Below are 20777 nucleotides of genomic sequence, written 5' to 3'. Positions count from 1 at the left end.
CATGATCCCGGAGTCCTGGGATCGAGTCCCACATCAGGCTCCCCGCAGAGAGCCTCCTTCTCCCTCTGCTTATTTGTCTGCCTCTCTTTCTCGTGTCTCTCATGAATAAATAAATAAAATCTTTCAAAAAGAGAGAGAGAAAAAAAATATAGCCAGAGAGGTATTCCATTTTCTGAAGCTCTCCATTGAATAGAAAAACAAGAAAGAGGCTGAAAATATCAAATGTTATGCTTCTTTCTATTTCCTTTTCCTTTAACTCCATGGAATTACCATCTACAGCATAGATCTGGAGATCATTCCTTTGCAAGCCCAAGAAAGCCAAACCTTTTGTAAGAATGCCCGGCCTTGAACATATGAAAGCAAAGAGAGTAGCTTTTAAGCTTCTTACTTTAGCCTCAGAAAGCTTATAAAGGGGGGAAGAAATCTATAAAGAAAAAGGCACCAATAAAAAAATAAATTAAAAAAAAAAGATTTATATGCTAAAAATAAAACCATAAAGTTTAGAAAAAAAAAAAAAAAAGAAAAAGGTAAAGCAAGAAAAAGAACCCGCAAAGAGGCCAAGGACCATAATGTCTGGGGATTCCAAGGAACCATGCTAAGAGTGAGCCTGATGATCAGTTGGCCTGGAAACAGAAAGCCATCCCTCTCCACACTGGAACACCACCTGCCCAGCATTATCCCCTCTGTGACCCCACTGTGGGGCATTTCTCCTTGGGGATGCCAATCTGTGGGGAAGAGGGAGCGGAGTTACAAAATTCAGGTTGTCAGATGGTCTTCAGCAATGCAGGTTTCCCATATATTCAAGCGTAACCATAAAACAGAATATGTTTTCGTCCCTCACATCTGATTCAAAAGTAGTTTTTCTCTTGATTTAAGATGTTTTGGCAAGAAAGTCACGTAATCAATTTAGCTGTGAAACACAGTTCAATGTTAACGTTGTCAGCAAAAAACTTTCATGCCCTGAGGTGACCCGCTTACTTTACTGGCCATGGCATCGGCTGCAACGGTGTTTTCCAACGTTTTTTCATATGACTTCTCTACTTTAGCAACAAAGTCCTTTACAGTTTCACATAGTATCCTTTAAGGAAGAGAAATTGTGCAATTCAGTAAACCCTGTAGGTGGATTCAGTTTGATGTACAAACATAGTTAACAACAAGCACAAACAGGTAAATTGCCAAAGCACAGGGACCGTTTGTATATAAAACCCATACTTCTATCTGCTGTATAACACATACTAGATAAGTTCAAGACATACTGAGTTATAAGTGGAAATGCACACGAATAAAGTGTACACATTGTATTAAGGTCATAACAAGCCTTTCTCAAATATTTAAATTAAATTATTGAGAAGAGTATTTATAGATCTCATTTTAATAAATTAGCATTATCTCCAGCACCTTACATATTTTCATAATAGAACTTGGCGATGTTAAAAAAAAAGAGGATTAAAAAAAAAAGAGGATTAATTTGTCACTTAATGTTGTTACTGTCACTCTCCTATTCATGATCTGTTATCTCAAAAGTATATTGTTCCTGAAGAAGAGATTGTGTAACTAACCTGACACTTGAATTGAGTTATATTCTCCTTAAATCCATTTGTTTTTTTCCCTTAAGATAACCAGCACAGTCACATTCAAGACTAATTTAATTTAGAGCTTGTTAGTGTCAACAATATACGGTTTACTTGTTTGTCGCTTTTAATTACATTCAATTTCTTTGCAATAGAAGTAGATTAAAAGAAGAAAATAATATGAAACCTTAACACTAACTAAAATACGTCTTTCAAAAGTCTTTGGGACTGGTGCTGGATTAAAAACAACCCAACAGAACAGTATGTGACTAGCTTTTTGTAGCAAGAACTAATAGTGTTTCTGAAAACAAAATCAGACTATTTTTAAATAATAATATTTCCCTTTATTATGGATATAGATTGAAAAATTTGAAGGGAAAAAAAGCGGGCTCTGGCAATTATTTTTTTCTATTACACTCAACAATTTTCTCTAGTATGTAAGTGACATAATGATTATGTTTCCAGATATTTAAGTATCATGACATCAAGCCATTCCATGGATATAGTACACCCACACCCACTCCAAACCTTCACATTTATCATCTCAAAAAGAACTGAATTATTCCTAATAATTTTTGTTTTCTTAGTTTTTTGGCAACCATTTCTAGCTTTTACTTGGACAAAAAGTAGTATTTCCTAACCTTACATCTCTTTGTTGGCTTTTTAAATTCACATATATTCAGAGACTCTAGCTTACTATTAGAGAAGCATTCATGTGCTTCACCTCAATTTTGGTCTTCTTTGTTCATGTACAGTACTTTTATGGAACATTTTGGAATGTTAAGGCAGGCTGTCATGAAATTCCTTCTATGAACCTTACTGAAAGTTTCTCCAAGATGTCCCATCCCTAAGGAGAGGAGACACTGACAGTTCTCCCTCTTTATTTAACTCCGAAATAGAGGTTTTCATTGCTGTTATTACAACTGTCTTGATAAAATTTTCTCCTGTTAAATGTGTGAAATTGCATATGTCATAACATTACCATAGCTACTTTTGCTGGTATTTTGCTAACTCTTAGGGACAGAGCCTGTTGGTCCATCAGCCTACGAATGAAAGTGGCAACAATAGGGTCATGTTGGAGATGGAGGCTGAAGGAAGAGAGTATGACTGTGTTAGGAAATACTTGTCAAGTAAGTTGTGGTCTATCTTAGGATCCAATAAGTTTCATATTCCAGAGGCATAAAATATTTATACTTGTAATAAAAATTAACTTGCTATTACACCTAAATAATGAATGTAGAATTCTTAAAACTGAAATAAAATGGACACCTAAACATGGCATGATTCAAAATCATACCACCTGTGAACCAGCAAATTGGAGAAAAACAATTTTAAGATGTATTTGCCATAGTAACAGGGAAGACATTCTCCACATGATACAGTTTTCTATTTTGATGCATAAAGATTTCTGGAAAACGTGCAAAAATCAAGTAAGTGAAAGTGGAATGTGGATTTTCCCATAGAACTATAAAATTATATCTTAAATCATTGTTAGTCATAATTTTGACAAGATAATTTCCAAGCATTTTGATTCTTTTAGTTTTGTTCTCTTCCTTCCAAGTTGAGCACAAATATGCAGTTGCTATTGCACCAAATATTCAGTTGAAGCTAACAACAGTCCATATTTAGCATGCTGGATGATTTCCACTATCATCACAACTATATTATTCATGAGATCTATACTTTTTATTACCAGTGTCAGTATCATCATTTATCATTTTACCACTTATTTTTTTAATAGGGATAAATGACATTATATTATGCAAACACTACAGTAAGAAAAATATGACAATGATGCCCAAACAGATGCACATATTGGCAGGCAGGGGTCATCCTCCGAGAATCTGGAAAATTAATTTTCCATCTTTTGTAAAAAAGTTCCAATCAGAAATTAAAGATGATTTACAAGTATCAGTGCATAATCTATAAAACCCTTAGCTATCTCTGTGTTCTGAGGAAAGATTCTAACAACTGCGTATCTTACCTCATCTATTCAATGACAGGTGTTGCCTAAATTATCTCTAAATAGATACCAGATCTGAAATTCTGTGGTTCTATGGCAATAGTTCCAACCTTATTATTTTTTCTGGCTGATGATCCCATTTTCTAAGAAGTTCTGTCTACAGGGAAAATTTCATTTATTATTATTTTTATTATTTTTTATTAATATATGACACCCATACTTGCTAATTAATCCTTCTGATTCGCTGAAGGTAACTCATGTTATCATACCAAACTTACAAAATTTCAAAAATCAAAGAGATGTTAACACTTTGTTGGTTAACCCATCGTAACTACATTAGTTAACCTACACGCTAGCTAAGTTAATGGATTATAGCTTTTCCATCAGTATTTTCAGCATTTTAAAAATAGTTCAAACAGCTTGGGCTCCTGGGAATTCCCATTTCATAAAACAAATATAAATACACACAAGATTGTTAAAACATCCTGCCTTAATATTGTATCATTTAACAAGTAGATGGCATTAAGAAAGGAAGGGAATTCCATGTTATCTAGGTGGTGATTACAAGAATGTGTATGTGAACATATTTACGTTTATTCCTCTTTCTCATCACTAAATTATACCTTATGATTTGGGCACTTTACTGTGTATATGTCATACCTTGATAACAACAAAAAAATTTTTTTAAGAAGGGAAAACTATTATAGACTTTACAAGTCTTAAAGGGACATACAACCCAAATGCAATATGTGAATCTTGTTTGGATTTTGATTTGAACAACTCAACTATTTAAAAATAACTTTGAAATAATTAGGGGAAATGGATTATGGGTTGAGTAATATATATGCTCTTAGAGAAGTATTATTAATTTTATTAGACTTTTTAATAAGATTATTAGGTATATAGACTGAAAGCAGAATAAAATAATTTCTGGGATTTGCTTAGAGATTGTAGCAAAAGAAAGTGGGAGTAGATGACAAAATTTTGATAAATACTGAAGCCATGTGATGGGTATGGTGGGAAACCATTATACCAGTCTCTCTACTTTTATATTTGTTTGACGATGTTCATAACAAAAATTAAATTTAAAATATATCACTGATAAAAATTTACTACATTTTGTCCTTTCTTTTCTCTCTTGAACCTCTTTATGGAAAATCCTGTAAAATTTTAATCCAGGGTTATAAAGGCAGGTTGCTGGGCAGCCTGGGAGCACATATGAGTGACAAGAGGGGGCCAGGGCTGGAACAAAATCTGTTTAGAGGCAAATGAGCTAGTCAGAGAGAAATCCAAAGCTTTTAGTAGAGCCTAGACAAAGAGCCAGCCTTAGGTCAAAGAAAAAATTTGAATGTAATTGATTAAAACATGAGATGACGATACTATAATTTAATATAGCACTCTGTAGTTTACAAGCTCTATATTTATTTCATTACTCAATTTAATTCTCCCAACAGTTTCATGACGGAGACAGGACAGGCACTCTTTCCATTCTTATGCTTGATAAAACAGACATAGGCCACAAAGCTACCAAATGGTCAAATCTCAGCTAGGACCTTAGATTTACTTCTACTTGGTCCAACCCTGTGATTTACAGTGGTTTTCAAGCTGTTTCCCAGAAATTCTTCAAAGATTCTGCAAATACTTCATTCAGATTTCATTTAGAAATATAAAATATAATTTTTTACATGTTCAGTCATTGGAGATCTCAGACAAATAATATGCTAGCTTCAACATTAGAATTCATTTTTTTGTGCAAATCTTAGACTATATTTGATACAGTTTCCAGTTATTCCTATGTTTTATTTCAGTTACATGGTAATAGGGAAATTGTCTTCAATAGTCAAAGTAAGATACAGAAATAACTAGAAAGTGGATCAAATATAAAATTATAACTGTCATCTATAATCTTATTGCTTAATTTTTCTCATAAATGATTGATAATTTAATCCTGTCCAATTTATTAATGATAAAAATAGAATTTTAATTTTTTAAATACTGGAATTCTATGTAAGATTTTATTTAACAAAAGACAATGTTATAATAAATCATGTCTCAATTAAAAATATGTAAGATGTACAGAAGGCACTAATTAAACACATCAAACACATGAAGGCTAAAATTAATGATTGATAACTATGAAAGACGGCCATCTAAACTATGAAAGGTGGCCAGATAAAATATTTACTTGACTGCATCAAAGAATAATCCTTTTATAACTTGTTATACTTTTTCAAAGTTTCTATTTCAGCTTTCCATCTTTTCTAGCTATATCTTCTAAATGTCCTATTAAAAAAAAAAGCATTTGATTCATAGACCAAGGGTGGCAAATGCAAATGTCTTCCTCATAGAAATAACTTAAGCACTTAAGGAACGACTTTAGTATATAAATTTGTCCCAAGAGGGGGAAGACAATAGGGAGTACTGAGGCCTGGGGCAAACATGACATATCTACATTTCACCATAAGGCAATCCACTTCATCAGAAAACGCCCAACCAAATGACAGCGACAGAAATCCAGCAGCAGCACTGGGCATCAAACACAAGAGTCTGCAGCCCACCTCTCTGCACAACCAGTGTGCTCTCCTGCCTTAAGCTGTTCAACATCTCTTCTATCACTCAGCCCTGTTTCCTATTCCTGGGGTTTATGGCATCCACAGTAACTGTCACTACATTTATACTGTCATATGCAAATTTGTTTGAAATGATTTATCTTATCTTCCCTTGATTCTGTGCAAAGGAAGTATATAACATACACTAAAGTTGGTGTATTTTGCCTCCACCAATTCCCTAATCCCTCACTCTCCTTCTTCTTTTTCTCCTCTCTCTGTGTAATAGTAGTATTTCCTTGCCAAGCCAGAATCCTAAAGCATACTTTTACCTTTGGCTTATCGGTTGAAAATTTCAGTGGGTTTCACCCTTTCCTCTAGCTGACTTTCTTGATCTCAAGACATCAGTATAGGATGCTTCAAAACTGAATTCTAAATTCCAGGCAGGCAGCATTTGGGATAATAAAATCAAGTAGCTCTGGCTCCATGTACAGAATCAACTTAACTAAAATCTGATAACTTTGAATTAAAATATAATTATGTAATTTAAACATGCTGATAAATGTCATTTTGAAAAATCTCTTCAATATCTTCCCTTTCCTGATGTAAACAGTTCCTAAAGAGTAGTGTTTATGGAAATAATAAACTGTAGTGAAATGTGTTTTCCATAGTATATTTAATCATCAATGCTTCTTTATTTTCTTATTTTTTATTTTATTTTTTTAATTTTTTAATGGAAATTCTATTTAGTTTACATATGAGTGTTCTTTAAATACGAGCTTGGGCTAATTAAACTCTAAACACTTACCACACCATTCTGATAAAAAAAAGTTTCAGCCTAGGCAGCCAAAAAAAATCCCTCTAAATATATACTCTACTGCAAATAAGATGCTAAAGTGATTTTTTAAAAAACCAAATGCAAGTTTAGTATATCTAATTCTGTAAGCTATTTCATAGGTATTTTTGGGGAAAAAAATTACAAAGTGACATAAATGGTAGGAATGAGCGTTTTCACCATACAACTATTTCATGGCTTCATCACTCACTTGGCAGATGATATGATCACTGCATGTTCATCAGAATTGAGGATTTTTGTAAGATGAGCTGCAACTGAGTCCTCATAAATTGTCATCTGAAAACATAAAAAACCTACACTGTATTATCATTGCTGACATTCATACAGCTCAGTTACTATTTCTTCCAAAATGGGACCACTCAGGACACACATGACACAAGGCAATGACTATAATGAAATATATAAAAGAGTCATCATATGAAATAAATACTTCCTTTCAGTAGAAGGCTTTTAGTTTCTGAAATTCCTTAATCTGAATTAAGTAGTCTTAAAAAAATCCATAAAATCCATTAAATTAAAAAAATGTTGAATAGCTGAATACATAAAGAACTCCTCTGAGTCGGCACAAAAAAGCAAGCGCCAGATGACCCGATGAAAAATGGGCAAAAGACTAGAAGCTTAAAGAGGAAGGTATACCAATGGTCCACAACCGATGAAAGGTGAACAACCTCATCGGGCTTCAGGCAAACACAAACTAAAACCACCATGGGGTTCCACTGTATCTGCCAGCAGAGCTAAAACGAAAACAGAAGCAGCAACCACACCTGGAAAGTGCCAAGTATTGGCATGGTTGTGGAGCAAGAGAACTCTCAGTCGCTGTTGGTGGGAGAGCAGGAGTTGATAGAAACACTCCAGAAAACTGCTGGATGTCTATCAAAGCTGAACATGTGCATATACCATAGGGCCCAGCAATTGAATTTCTACATATGTATATGCCCCAAAGAAATGTGATGTGCATTCAGCAAAAGACACGTGATAGAAAACATTCACACAACATTCATTCGATAGTAGCATGGATAACAGATTGTAGCACATCTGGGCAATGGGATACCAGGGGGCAATGAGAATGCGTGATTTACATCTCTGCTGTAATATGGATGAACGCTAGACATGATGTTGAATGGAAAGATTCAGAGAAGGGCTGCTTACAAAATGATTCATTTTATAAACACAGAAACAGACAAAAATAATCTATGCTTTTAGAAGCCAGGAGAGAAGTTCTTGGGGTGGGAGGTGGGGGTGATAAATGGAAGGGGTGCTGGTGATGTTGCCTTGCCTCGTGATCTGGGTTCATTTAGCTTGTGGAAACTTACCAATGGTACATTTATGATCTGTGCACTTTCCTGTATGTATAGTTCAATAAAAAGTTTTTTAGAATGCTGAGTGCACTGTCATACAACCATGTATATAAACATATCTCTCAGACATAATCAAAATGCTCAGGGAGCCCTATATCCCCCTTTCTGTTTGACTCAAAATTTAACATTCTATTGAAAGAACATACCTTCCCAATAAATAAAAATATGCACAATATTTAAATAGCTTCAATTGAGAACCTTCCATACAAATTTTTGCCTCAAATATATACCACCTCATATGGTTCAAAAATTCCCAGTGTAGGGCAGCCTGGGTGGCTCGGCGGTTTAGCGCCTGCCTTCAGCCCAGGGCGTGATCCTGGAGACCCGGGATCGAGTCCCACGTCGGGCTCCCTGCATGGAGCCTGCTTCTCCCTTTGCTTGTGTCTCTGCCTCTCTCTCATTCTCTCTCTCTCTCTCATGAATAAATAAATAAAATCTTTAAAAAAAAAAATTCCCAGTGTAAATCACATGCTGTGTTCCAGCTGGTCTCCTATGCTCTTCTGCTCTACTCAAATATCCTTCCATTGCTTCTTACCCATCAGTACCAGTTTACTTAGACTTAAAGGAAGATCCAATTACCTGCCCCCCCCAAAGCCTTCCTGACTAGTGTCTTTCCAAACAGATCTCATTCCTGATTTCCATTCAATTCCACCAGTGGCTAATCTTTTGAATTTCCACCTTACTTTTTTGACAGGCAGAAAGATGGGAGGGGAGGAGCCTCAAAGCCTCACACAATATTGTGTTCACTGGCAAATCCACTTCACTCATCTTCCAGTCTAAACATTAAAAGCTGCAACTTGATAGTCAAGATCAGAAAAATGAAAATACGACGTTTTAAAAAGCAATGAGGGGAAATATTTTTCAAAAAAGATTAGTTTTAATTTCTTTTCCCTACAGGACAGATTATCATAAAGCCTAAGAACGTAAGGGAAATATTTTAAACTCTCATTAATTCCATTTGAATGGACATGTAAAAACCCAAGCTTTTGTCTGTCAAAAATAATCAAAGGCAAAAAAGGCAACCACTTCCAGAGGAAAACGAAACAACCTCTCTGTCCAAAGATAAAATTATTGATGTCACTTATTAACCTACTGTGTAGTCACTTAGAGTCAGGAAGTTAAGGTAATAATAATAATTATTTTTATTCTATATCAGGCACTGTGATTAAGTATTCTGTATATATTTATCCCATTAATTGTCCTGTTTTACAGCCAAGGAGCTTCAGGCTCTGATGAGTTGAGCAATTTGCCCAAGACCTATAGCTAATGAAGAAGAAACCAATTATGGGACCATGTCCATGGCTTACCTACCATATTGCCCACCCTCTCTCCAAGCAAGCCTTGGTCTTTATTTAACAGCATTTACTGAACATAAATTTTGTCATTTCTTAAGTGTATTGTAACAGCATAGTTGGGATCTCTATATCTCTCCTACTCCTTTCAAACCATTCTCCACTTCATGACACAGTGATTTTTTTCTAAAGCACAAATCTGATCATGCTACATTTCTCCTTAACACGTTTGAGGGGATTAGTCAAAACTCTTCAGCTAACATGCAAGACCTTCCAGAGGCACCTGGGTGACTCAATCTGTTGGGCGTCTGCCTTCAGCTCAGGTCAAGGTCCTGGAGTCCTGGGATTGAGCCCAGTGTTGGGATCCCTGCTCAGAGGGGAGTCTGCTTCTCCCTGTCCCTCTGCCCCTCCCCTCACTTGTGTTTTCTCTCTCGTTTGCTCATTCAGTCTCTCTCTCTCTCTCAAATAAATAAATAAAATATTTTTTAAAAAAACATGCAAGACCTTCCATAATTCCCTGGATTCTCCATGATCCAAACCCTCCTTCTTTCCTCTGTCATGTCTTTTGATGCTCTTCCCTTGCACAACATGCTCTAACTCAATGGTATCACTTGCAGTGCCGCAAATGTACCAAGGTCCTTACTATCAGGTTCTACGTCATGCTCTTTTTCAAATGGCTAATTCCCACTTCTCTTCTTTTGTGCTGAAAATCCAGTATAGGTACAACCTCCTCTGTAGAGACTTCCCTGAACTTGCCAGACTAAGAATCCTCTCTTATGTGCAACCATTATACCCTGAAAATAACTTAAACATAGCTAATCCTTTATTGTCTGTCCCTCCCACTGGAACCGAGATTCTCCAACTTTCTGGCCTCATAGCATCTTTAAACGTCTGAACGATTTTGTCACAATACCCCTAGGCCAAGAGGAATCCCTAACAGTAGGTAAATACAAACAACTTAATAAGTCCTTATGTCCTAACAACTTACTAGCCATTTGAAAAAACAGTAAGTATAATTTAAAAGAAACAACAGTATCTCATTGCATTCTTAAACAACTAGCTGTGAGCCTGGGGGCACTGTATACACCTCAAGCCTTGAAATCAGATTGGACAGTAACAACCTCATTTCCTACTCAACACTAATTTGTGTGGTGTTTGCTTTTTATCACAGTGACTACTAAAAACCCAAGCTTCACAAAAATATGCTGTCATCAGAAGAAAAGGAGTGCAACCTAATGTTTAAACTGTCCAGTACTTCAAGCTAGTAGTCTGTATGTTGTCTGACAGATATTGAATATTACAATTAAATTTTCTTTGAAATTTAAAACTATCTCACGGGAGCCCTCTGAGCTCACTGCAGTGGCCTGAGGCCACCATGGTGCACACAGTTTGGGAACTACCATTTCTAAACTAACTGAAGCAATAGGGCAAGTCTTCTATGTCCACTCCCAGATACCCACGGGCATTTAATATTGTTAAATTAATGAAAAAATAGTTATAATATCTTACCATGCTGTTACAAAGCAGCGAAGAAACAGAAAGAACTGGGGGGAGAGAAGCTTTCAATAAGAGTAAATTTAAAACAAATTAATAGGAAGAATTTCATTTCCAGAGAGTTGAGGCCACTCTCTCCTATTTTAGGGGAGTTGGTGGAGATACAGCAGCTCACACCTTCTTTTTGATGACTTATCATTAATAAATAAGCATCTATTGACTAGTGTGATTGGGGTATGATACAAAACAGATTAAAACTATGACTCCTGTATCAAAAAAGGTTTTAATCCAATTGGAAAGCAATAAGAATCTGGTTTCCAAGAAATAGATGAAGCCAGAGGGCTTTGATGCCACGATGACCATAGTTCCAAAAGTGTTTGGTATTTAGACCAAAAATTAACAATAAGAATTTTTTTATTAACTGTCCACTTTGTGCCAGTCACGACACCAGATGACAATACAATGGTGAATGAATAACACATTGCCTGGTCTTGACAGTACAACAGCACCAAGATAATGGAAGGTGACAATGGAAGGGGGCTTTGGAACTTGTGAGGAAGGAGGTAGTACAAGGGCATGGGGGATGAGGGATGGCTTCTTAGAGCAAGTGATACCTGAGGTGAGGATAGACATGAACTGAGCCTAATGTCACTGGGGGGATACATACTCATTCGCAAAGGGGTAGAGGAGAAAAGAACATGATGGCAAGGGGACTTCACGTTAAATGTAAATAATATGTTTTCTAACATGGAGTATTAACAGAATCATTGTTATTGAAGGAAATCATGGAATTGTTGTTTTTGCTATGTTTAAAAATACAACAGCAAACAGAATTACTTAATTATGGCCATGAGGAATTAATCAATAAAACTGTCACAATTCTTTAAGCTCTGCAATTCTACGATGCCAGTGGAATGCTGAGTTAATAAGATAATTAGGAAGTTCAACCACATTCGTGCCCTTTTTAGGAAAACTGGAAAAATAATAATTTCACAATCATGCATAAAGGAATTTAAAATGAATACTTAAAAAAATATAAGCTGGGAAATTAGGTTAAGCCTAAGAAGGAAGGTTCAGCTTGCTTTTATTACAGTTTTAAGGGAAAAAAGTCACATGGTGACTCGTCGGGGGTGATATAGAACACTCATTTAACTTTAATCTTAAGGCATGCTATCCTTTTGTTATGAAATATTTTAATAAAAAAACAAAATAAATTAAGTTTCAATTAAAACCTTTTTATACTAAAAAAAGATTTTTCCATGTAGTTAACAACCATATCGCATACTTAGCAACTATATATATATGTAATAAAAATAAACTGTGTACCTTTATTTTATGTGCTAGGAAACAGACAACTCTAAATAAAACAAAATAATTTTTCCTTTTGTCCCTTTGGGGAGAAAATTAATAAGATTTACAAAAATACTAAAGAAAAAAGACTGGTTTCTATAAAAACACGATCATTTCATAGTTAGATAAAATAATACTCTAAGTAAAAATGCTGCTGAAAATAAAATAGTAAACATATTAATCTTTAATGGTAATTATCTTTGAGTGTCAGCGCTATAAGTAAGGTTATTTTTTCATATATTTTTGTCTTTCTGTATTTTTTAGAGGCAATTTTTGCTACCTTTAGATCAGAAAAAGGTGTTAAATTACAACTAGCTCCTTTAAGGAACAGCTCCATGTATCTAGTTATCATTCCTTTCCTTAGTTTTGACAAGTTCATAATTTTCTTAATGAAAAAACAAAAACTTCAACTGTAAAATAAACAGATGAATTTTCCTAGGAGGAAAAGTAAATTATTATGGATTAAATGGTTTTGTCAGTCAGAAAATAATCCTTTGAAAATTGAGATCTGTTTCAATTCTCCAGCGCTTTGAGGTTTAATCAGAACCATGAATCTTTAATAACATCTAAAACTATAGTTATTATTGATCTGTAGCAGACATGGAATGAAGGGAGCTGTCTTTCTTCTTCTGTTTTATCTTGATCAACAGGCTTAACCTGGAAACTTGTAATGGTGAACCCTCAATGAGGCAGGCAAAGAAAGAAGGGAGAAATTATATAATACCCTGCCCGCAAGTATCGGTGTTTGAAAATTGCTGAGTTAACACCTTCTAGTCAGATAGGTGCCCATGGCCAAAGCAGCAGATGTGTAAAAGCTAAATGGGAACCTGTAATTGGCTGGTCTTCCCGGGAGCCCTGCTGGTAAAAGGAGGCAGGCAGGTGGAATAAATACTCAGGGAAAACTATCGGGGTGTGGAAAGGGAACTTGCATGCCTGGTGCTCTATATACATTCCTTAGTTTCTTCCTCCCAACACTGGGACCTTGCTCTACAGATAAAGTAGTGGAGGCCCATGACAGTGAGTGATGTGGCTAAGTTCACAGTCCCAGGATAGTGGTCATGGAAGGATTCGATCCTAGATCATAAGGATTCCTTCTTTTGGGGCAGGGGGGACTAGAAGTAATCAATGAACCCACACCCAAAACAATAAAAAATAAAATTAAGTAAACGTGCTACTATATCTTATAAAGTTTTCTATTTTGTTCAAGATATTTACCCGTATCTCCAAATGATAAATAGGCAAAGGGTTAAAGTCTTACATAAAATTCTTCGGATGCTTCTGGAGGTTCTGGAAGTAGAGAAGCCTTTGGTGGCAATTTGAGTTCATAGGTCATTATACTCCACCTGAAGAGAGAAAAATCTTTGGTCCAAATTCACTTAAAATTTCATAAACTGACTTTGTTCTCACCTCATATGTATACATATGCACATATATGTGCAAACTATTGTCTCTGAAACAACCAAATATTAGAAATTTGGTAATCTCATAAAATGCTGAATTCATACTTTATGATTTCCATATCTTACCAAATCTCTGATGAGTGACTTCCAAACTTTTTAAAGGCTATGACCCACAGTAAGAAATGCACATATGTAACAAAACTTCCTCTTCCTTACTCAGTTATTAGAAATGACAAATACCCACCATTTGCTTCAACGTGGATGGAACTGGAGGGTATTATGCTGAGTGAAGTAAGTCAGTCGGAGAAGGACAAACATTATATGTTCTCATTCATTTGGGGAATATAAATAATAGTGAAAGGGAATATAAGGGAAGGGAGAAGAAATGTGTGGGAAATATCAGAAAGGGAGACAGAACGTAAAGACTGCTAACTCTGGGAAACGAACTAGGGGTGGTAGAAGGGGAGGAGGGCGGGGGGTGGGAGTGAATGGGTGACGGGCTCTGGGTGTTATTCTGTATGTTAGTAAATTGAACACCAATAAAAAATAAATTAAAAAAAAAAAAACTTCCTCTTCTTTACTAGTGCAATTCACTCTGACTTTTCTCTTGTTTTCTGTTTCACTTTAAAATAACGTTTGCTGCAATTTACTAACTGGATCACACAAATTAGTAATGGGTCACAACCCAAAGTTTTAAAACAATGTCCCAGATTAAATAAGTGCATAGAGCAATGAAAAATAAATCATTCTCTCTGTGCCAAGCAGTCTTGCCACATCTGCTTATACATACATGAAATGAAAAGTAACTAAATATCCTTTCTTAAATTAAGAAAGCATGGGGTTGAGAAGAAAATATTAATAGAAATAATAATTTCTTAATACTTGAAGCAAATTTATTTCAGTGAGCTGTAAATATTAATTTCAAACTCAACAATGAATTGTTTGGTATTAATCGTTTGGTATTAATTAAAGCAATCAACTCCAGATAAATCCAGTCATCATCTAAATAATTTCAAAATTTGGGGCATGTTATACTATATGTTGGCAAATTGGATTTAAAAAAACTTTTTTTTTTTTTTTAATTTTTATTTATTTATGATTGTCACAGAGAGAGAGAGAGAGAGGCAGAGACACAGGCAGAGGGAGAAGCAGGCTCCAGGCACCGGGAGCCCGACGTGGGATTCGATCCCGGGTCTCCAGGATCGCGCCCTGGGCCAAAGGCAGGCGCCAAACTGCTGTGCCACCCAGGGATCCCCTTTTTTTTTTTTTTAATGTGGGAAGAACAGTAGGGTAGGCACATTACTGTTGTCAGTAACAGGATGTGAAATCAAGACTTTACAAAGACATAAAGCACTGTAAAAGCATGAATCTTAAGAGAAGCATTATCATGGCTGAAGCTAGTAATAGAATGTAGAGGAAAATCCCAAGATTAGCATCAGTATTTAAACAGAGCCTAATACATCATTCAAACTAACAAGTCTTGGCATAAAAATCCAAATTCCCAGATAATCCACCCCCCGCCCCCAAAGACATAGTTTGTATGTTAGGATATATAAACCATATACTTGTAGCTACTCTTCATCTCTTGACATGAATATACTATCAAGGAATATATATTTGGGCATAAAAAGCCATTCATTCATACATCCATGCAACTGACATTTATTGAACATTTCAAAATGACAGAGAGCATTCCTTGGTCTGGAAACACAATGCTGATTAAGACTTTCCAAATGAAGTTTATATTCAGGTGCAGAGAACACATAAAATAATTAAATTCAGTGGATATTCAAAGAGGGAAAACCACAATTGGAAACATGAAAGTCAAGTTCCCTATAGTTGGAAATACTCCACTGGTCAAAGGGCAGTTAAAGAAATGGGAAAGAAATCCACCTAAATGTCTGAAGTTTGCTGCACCTTCCATGCTGTACCTTCTCCCTTGTTAGAAAATGGTTGGAGCTGAAAATGGTTGGAGGAGAAAGTGACGGTAAAGTCAGGGAAGGATGCATACTGGTACAAGCTAATCAGTTAGAGGCCAGGTCAGGCCCTATCTGGTGCATACATGCATTAGAGAGGACAGAGTGTGATGCTGAGGAAAGATCTTGAGAACTAGAGTCTGGGTTCCAGTTTAGAATGCCAGTTCTACTACTTGCTATCTATGTGACACTGATACTATGAAAACCTCCTGAGCCATTTCACCAGTAAGATGGAGATTATAATATGAGTCTTCTTTAGGTGTGTAGTGATGATTAAATGAGATAATAGTTTATCAAGTAAAGCAACTAGAAGTACCAGGCAGACAAAAAAAAAAAAAAAAAATTCTTCTGTCTCCACACACTTCGACTTTCAAATTTGCAAAACAGCCCTAAATAATGTTATTCTTAGCCACCTCACAGTGTTGTTTTGAGGATCAAATTAATTGAGAAAAATAAAAAGCTTGTGTAATTCGAATATTTCTCAAACAGTGGCTTTTTCCACCTGTTCTTCACCAACAGTATTCTTAAATTAGTAAAGAAAACGGGGGCAGCCCGGGTGGCTCAGCGGTTTAGTGCCTGCCTTTGGCCCAGGGCGTGATCCTGGAGTCCCGGGATCAAGTCCTATGTTGGGCTCCCTCCATGGAGCCTGCTTCTCCCTCTGCCTGTGTCTCTGCCTCTCTCTCTCTGTCTCTCAAGAATGAATGAATGAATGAATGAATGAATAAATAAATAAATAAATAAATAAATAAATAAATAAATAAATTAAATAAAAATCTTTAAAAGAAAACGAAATGAAATATTCTTAAATTTCTAATAATGGTTGAAGGTTCTTGAGTCCCTTTCGATGTCTCTCTTCTTTTGTTGACTGCAGGTCTGTATCAAAGACTTCCACCACGGGGCCACTGTTTCTCTGCAAACCACCTGGAGAAGCTAATTTTTCTAACATACGAAGGAAAAGCACACACCCAGGGTAGAGGAAATGTCTAGGAGCATTTCCTGGGATGCAGCGAGAATGGTGTTTAAATTTGCAGCAAAAAGGCATTTAAAATACCTTGTGTGGTGTGGTAAGCACAGAATTGGGAAATCACCTCCAGGTTCTTTTAAGGGGTGGAGACGGAATCCGCTTTACGCACCCAAACTACGGGGGCATCCCTCTCGTGAATAGTTTTGGATACCTATAGACAAATGCTCTACAGCCCAGCTCTCTTTTTAAATATCCTGTCAGCAAAAGAATCAACCATTACATTACCTTATAACAGGCGAGGTTACAATTAATTAGGTTATAGCTCATTTTAGAGTAATTACATTTTAGATTGGTGGCTCCCTGATGAGATTTTGTTATTTTCGGGAACAGTTCCACAGATGGCTAATCCTATCAAAGTTGTTTTGATTCATGCTAGCTTAAGTTTATAATGATATTTTGACATTTGTCTTCTACTTAGGGTGGGGAGGGGTGGTTACTGCTTCCTCAGTCCTGTTGTTCCTAAATAATACCCAATCCTACCCACCTCCTCTGTAATACTCAGGGTACATACACTGTGATTCCTTTTTGGTACATGGGGCATTCAGAGAGAAAGAAGTTGAGTTGTGATCAAGGATACTATAAACCAGTGAAAATTCCTTGATGTGGTCTTCCTAATCTTTCCCAGTGTCTGGGAAAGCATTATCTTTTTTCATATTTGGTTTTTTGTTGGTTCAATTCATTTTTGATATGCATAATTAAGAAGAGATATTATAACAAATCTCAAGTTTATATGTCTTCCTTAGCTTTAATGAAGCCACACGAGGATGGGGCCCAAACAAAATGAACTACTTAAGCTTTCTGACCTGAACAATGATGAAACATAATTGCTGTACCAACATAGCATTCTATTTTTAAAATAGCAGGTTCATTAGACTAGTTTTCTCAGTTTTTGCTACAATTCATTCATTTACTCAAAAAGTAGATATACTGAGAACACTGGGCTCTGTTCTAGACCTGAGGTGTGAAAAGGGTGGGTAAGAGCAGGAAGTTTCTGTCCTCATGGGGCTTGTAGTTTGTAAAATTTAAACTGCCAAAAATGATTTCAGTATGCCATTTTTAGTTAGTTTCAGAAGAAAATTCACTTTTACCTGTCTAGCATTTTGGTACTGGCTCGTTCCAGCTTCTCTAGAATCTGCGGAAGTTGGGTGTCATCATCATATGAACCTCCCCAGCCTAGAACCCGGGCAAGATCATTTCCTGTACCCAAAGGCAATACTCCCAGCTGACACTGAAAGACAGTACAACAGAGAGACCTCAAACAAGTGGAGAAACAGGAGCTCTGATACTTCTGCACTTCTCTGGTCAGCAGACTATACATGCATGTTAACGACTCATGAAAAGATTGAGTACTTGCCTGTTTATTCAAGTTGAGCTTATCAATTTCTGACAAAACCCAACCTACACTTCCATCTCCTCCACACACAAGAATTCGGAAATTGTCAAACTTCTGGAATAATCTTAAACTGAAAGCAAAAAGTATTTTATTTTAATATAAATAAGTAAAAATTATTCCCCAATTTTTTGTTATTCTATACATATATATATATTCATGTTCAGATCAAATATAAGAACTCTTACTTATATATTAATTATACTACAAAAATTAAGGTGCAATTTTTAACTCCATAAAACTTCTTAATCATACAGAGGAAAGGGGATTATAAGTACAAATGTAGATATAATGAGGAGGAAAAAGGAGTGAGAAATGAGAAAATAAAAAAGCAGAATCCAGGAAAGAGAATGAAAGGTAAGTGGTACAACATGGTAAAATTAGTGATTTTTTTTTCCCATTACAAGGATATGTTATTTCCTTAAGAATAGCATATTACAAACCAGTGGCGGTGACTCTAGGACACTGATGTTACTGACACTCAAGTCAGCTCCTAAAGGGACCCACCAAACCTTAAAGACATATCACTTTTCGGACACCCACTTGCTCTTCCTCTCTCTCCCCCCTAGTCTGGGGTCAGTCTTTTCACTTGTCTTCCTTCACCTTAACTTTTGACCCACCCCCACCTCCCGAATGGACCTATGTACCCCTCGAGTACTGTGGAAACTCTCAAATATATGTGATAGAGACAATCTCAAGAAGTTTCACAAAGGGCCTTCCTTGGAATCATAAAGGATGGGTGGGAAAAGTAAATGTTAAGAATATAAGATATTGGAAAGATGAAGGATTACAAAACAGATGTGCTAGAAAAGGAGACACACCCAACCAGCAATGGAAGGGAAACAGGCAAGCAGAGAAGCCAGTTGAGGAAATGCCAGGACCCAAATGGGTGGAAGGAACATACAAAGAGACGGTGGTGGTGGTGGTGGTGGTGGTGGTGGTGGTGGTGGCTGGGGACAGATGATGAAGACCAACACCTATGGGACCAGAGGGCTGGAGACTTGGCAAGACGGCAATAGAAACAAGGAGAAAGAAACCTGAAGAGGGAAGTGAACAGAGGCACATACAAAGACTAAGGCAGGAGAGAGAAAAGGCGGAAAAATGTTACATTAAAAACAGAGGGCCTTGTTAGGCTAAGATCTCCATTGCTACGTCCATGTTCATGCTTTAAGGTGACAGTGGAAGCCAGGAGAAAAGTGGAGTTGGCAGAAATAAGTCACGAAGAGGTTTCTTCTGTTTCAGGTAATACGATATCACCTCTTCAACAAAATCACATACACCTGCTATATAAATGTATTAAAAGTACCCCAAGGCATATTTTCCCTCATAGAAAATACATTTAGTTTTGTTTTCAGATTGTGAGAGGACATTCCAGAAAGTGGAGAAGAACCATCAACAGTGGTTTTTTGTGTCATTTACATAGGAATGGAGTCTCAAATCCTCAAGAAGCTGTCCTTGTGACCCACAGTAGTGCACTGGTTAAACAACTGATGATCTGTAGCATAAAAACCAATGCCAGCCACCCATGCAGATCATTTTCTAGAGTCACTGTGTATTTCTATATTTACACAAGTTGATCTCTCTTAGAACAAAGCAAACCGTTAGTATTGTTTGTTGCAAGACATATTCTAAAATATTTTCTAAACAAATTTGGGGATTTTCAGCACATAAGGAAGTTATATAAGTGTCAGAAAGGTGAAAGTAAAACTTAGAATGAGAGCTTTAAAAAAGGGAAGAGTGGGAAGATCGACACAAAGATGTCTAGATGAATCGACAATCTTCACGAACTGAAAAAATCAAACATATTTCATGCTCAGTGCTACATTTCATTCTAATGAGATTTATCAATAATCGATTACCCTAAATGAGGACCTCCGTTCATTAAATCAAACACCTGAGCCGGATTTAGCAACTGTTTAAATCGACGAAGGAACTTTACTCCCTGATTATCTCCACTCTTAGAATTGACAAAAACCAATAGTGGACTAACACAGAATGAAAATGTCGCTCTACAGAAACCTGTAAAAAAACACAGTACAGGATCAATATGAACAGATGTCTCTTTTAAACTATTGATGAAACTTCAGAGAAAAGAACATAAATTCGTAAAGAACCTTGTTTACTACATGAACAATATAAATGATCATTTAGCCCTCAAAATGGAGATAGATTTATTATTTACATACTAAGACTATAGAACTTATCTTTCAAAATATGGTCTACAATGAAAAATCCTACCAAAGAAAGTAAAAGTATTAGAGATAATTGAAGATATACTATCTACCTTAACAACACTTAATTATAAGACACTGATGACAATCTATAAATTCACATTTGTCAAAGAATTCATGTTCATATTCAGTATTACAAAATGTTTTAACTTCTCTTTGATGAGGCATTAGAAAATACTTTAAAATTTACCATAAATAATAGAAACTTGATTTATGAGGGCTTAGGGGGAGAGTTGTTAGCAGCACAGGTTTAAATCACATCTTTTGCAGCCTACAGCCTTATATGTATAATATCTATTGGCATAATTTATGTAAAAAGTAGGAAA

At 36.0% G+C, this 20777-nt stretch overlaps 1 protein-coding gene across 9 annotated transcripts in view; it reads right to left on the bottom strand.

Moving 5' to 3' along the window:
* DGKH (diacylglycerol kinase eta) overlaps positions 1-20777 on the bottom strand; it is a 180706-nt gene that overhangs the window by 48682 nt on the left and 111247 nt on the right. For all 9 annotated transcript variants that reach the window (XM_077855528.1, XM_077855534.1, XM_077855532.1 and 6 more), the window contains 6 exons: positions 20080-20239; positions 18185-18293; positions 17919-18058; positions 13689-13773; positions 7127-7212; positions 979-1078 (listed from right to left, as the gene is read on the bottom strand). In XM_077855528.1, coding sequence (XP_077711654.1) covers positions 979-1078; positions 7127-7212; positions 13689-13773; positions 17919-18058; positions 18185-18293; positions 20080-20239 — 680 coding nt within the window. The remainder of the gene's footprint in view (positions 1-978; positions 1079-7126; positions 7213-13688; positions 13774-17918; positions 18059-18184; positions 18294-20079; positions 20240-20777) is intronic.

This window comes from Canis aureus, chromosome 17, assembly GCF_053574225.1.
Source record: "Canis aureus isolate CA01 chromosome 17, VMU_Caureus_v.1.0, whole genome shotgun sequence".
NCBI classification, from domain to species: domain Eukaryota; kingdom Metazoa; phylum Chordata; class Mammalia; order Carnivora; family Canidae; genus Canis; species Canis aureus.
The sequence above is the reverse complement of the archived record's forward strand: the minus strand, read 5'-3'. Positions and strand labels throughout refer to the sequence as shown.